Source organism: Borostomias antarcticus (assembly GCF_949987555.1).
Source record: "Borostomias antarcticus genome assembly, chromosome: 4".
NCBI classification, from domain to species: Eukaryota; Metazoa; Chordata; class Actinopteri; order Stomiiformes; family Stomiidae; genus Borostomias; species Borostomias antarcticus.
In genome coordinates this window covers 27,844,104-27,846,603 of record NC_140237.1, presented here as the reverse complement: position 1 = coordinate 27,846,603, position 2,500 = coordinate 27,844,104, and the positions used below count along the sequence as shown (strand labels likewise).

Genomic DNA, 2,500 nt, shown 5'->3' with positions numbered 1-2,500 from the left:
AACTAAAGGCTTCAAAATTCACAAAACCCATCTTCAATGACATGTTTTAACTTTGATAACAAAACATACTCCAGTCTGGGAGTCTCTGTTAAACACATACCTTATTTTCTGCATTTTTGTGTGAATCTCATTCATTTTTCCATCGGGATTTATAACTCAGAACCAAATGGCGGCGATGCTAACTATTCAGCCTACAAAATGACATCATTCACCACTCTAGATACTGGTCCCACAGTCTTCATTATGTACTGTAATACAGTATACTGGTCCCACAGTCTCGGTTAGGTAATCTTCTGTTTGTTATTCATACTCCTAACAGAGAATATGGAACCATTGACGACGTGGACATCGATCTTCAGATTAATATCAGCTTTTTGGATGTGAGTCGATGATGCAACCTGTTTTCCTGTGCATTGCAGAATGAATGTCTCTAAGCAATGTGCTGCATGTTGGCATTACGTGAAGCAGAACATTGTGTGTGTGTGTGTGTGTGTGTGTGTGTGTGTGTGTGTGTGTGTGTGTGTGTGTCTTGCAGGAAGAGGTTGCAACAGCCTGGAAGGTCATACGCACAGAGCCCATTATCCTGAGACTACGCTTCTCCCTGTCTCAGTACCTCGATGGACCCGGTGAGTAGTTTTGTGTGTGTGTCTTTGTGTCTGTGTGTGTGTAGGCAAGTGTGTGGGTGTGTGTGTGTGTAGGCAAGTGTGTGTGTTTGTTTGTGTCTATGTGTATGTGTGCTGTTAAAAGTGTTTTGAGTGTGTGTGTGTGTGTGTGTGTGTGTGTGTGTGTGTGTGTGTGTGTGTGTGTGTGTGTGTGTATGCTGTTATGCATGTTTTGTGTGTGTGTGTGTGTGTGTGTGTGCGCGGCACGCGCGTTTGTGTTTGTGTGTCTGTGTGTTTTGGAAAGTGTGTGTGTGTATGTGTGCTGTTAGGAGTGTTTTGAGTGTATATATGTGTGTGTGTGTGTGTCTGTGTGTGTGTGTGTGTGTGTGTGTGTGTGTGTATGCATGTGTGCTGTTAGGAATGTTTTGAGTGTGTGTGTGTGTGTGTGTCTTGTATAATACTCTGACTCATCTGTTCCCAGAACCATCCGTGGAGGTGTTCCAGCCCTCCAATAAGGAGGGCTTCAGTCTGGGCCTGCAGCTCAAGAAGTACGTTCTACACTGTGTTCAACCACTGTGTTCACAATAACGCACACTCCCTTAACACAACATGCTCAACAACAACCACACCATTCATTCATTCATTCATTCATTCATTCATTCATTCATTCATTCATTCATTCATTCATTCATTCATTCATTCATTCATTCATTCATTCATTCATTCATTCATAACCTTTATTTAGGCTTGGAAATACATTGAGGGTAGGCCCTCCTTTGCAATGTCACCGAGTGAGAATAAATAAAATACAATAAATCACAAACAATGCAACAATAAATCACATAAAGGCTGTTTCAAACGGGGAGCGATATTCCGCCTGCGTTCTCGCTCGGATCAGCGGGGGACGCACGCGTCCTGAGCGCAGCGGGGAAAGCTGACTACAATTCAGCTCTTGTCGCGGGCGGGCGTGTGCACGAAACGAGCACGCGCGCCACAATTTCACGGGGTCGTGCCCGCTTGCCGCTCCGCCCCAGATTGTCCGCGGCTCCCAAATTGTCCGCTCGCCTCTCTCATTGAAAATGAATTACAGTGCGCGGATATCGCTCCTCGTCTGAAACGGCCTTAAGAGCTTGTGCTCCATTCTAGTAGGGAGGAGATGGAACCAGGGAGCTTTTCAGTGATGGCTTTAAAAATAAAAATGGACCAATGAGTGTTCTGCCTTTCTGTCAGGGAGGATAAACCTGCCTCTTCATAAAGGGCACAGTGGTGACACCAAAACCATCACCCGAGACAGATCTCAAAGTGGAGTGATAGACTGTATCCAGGGCCTTTAATGTGGATGAGCTTGCAATTTTATAGATGGTGTCACCGTAATCTAGAACTGATAGAAAGACCGCTTCCACTATTCTTTTCCTACAATAACATGGGAAGCTTGATTTCTTGATCAATGCTTGTATGATCAATGCACTACATTGTCAATGATACTTACTCACTAGATCTGAAGTCTAATATCAGATTATCTTAGCTTGTGTATCTAACTGTTAGATGTACTGTAGCAGCTTCTTCATAAGGGTCATTGCTAGAAGGGGTACAGCTACAACCGGTGTTGAAGGATGGTAAAGGCTAGTTCCCATAAAACACAGAGGCCATTTCGGGTTAAGGTTTGTTTAGTTTTAAGGTTAAGTTAAGGTAAGGGTTTAGGTTTAGGGTTAAGATTTGGCTACGGTTAGGGTTAGGTTTAGAGTTGTTTGACCGGTCTCTGCATTTATGGGAACTAATCCTCTACACATGCCATAGCTGTACCTCATCTAGCTACAACCCTTCGTAAGAGCTTCTGGAGATAAACGTCATTTCCAGACCACTCATACCTGACATCCTGGTTGTGTGTGTGTGTGTGT

At 44.0% G+C, this 2,500-nt stretch overlaps 1 protein-coding gene across 1 annotated transcript in view; it reads left to right on the top strand.

Moving 5' to 3' along the window:
* parp6a (poly (ADP-ribose) polymerase family, member 6a) overlaps nucleotides 1-2,500 on the top strand; it is a gene marked incomplete at both ends in the record, with an annotated part of 25,015 nt that overhangs the window by 1,902 nt on the left and 20,613 nt on the right. The window contains 3 exons of the mRNA XM_084437415.1: nucleotides 320-380; nucleotides 536-626; nucleotides 1,084-1,150. Of these exons, the coding sequence (XP_084293541.1) occupies nucleotides 320-380; nucleotides 536-626; nucleotides 1,084-1,150 (219 nt within the window). The remainder of the gene's footprint in view (nucleotides 1-319; nucleotides 381-535; nucleotides 627-1,083; nucleotides 1,151-2,500) is intronic.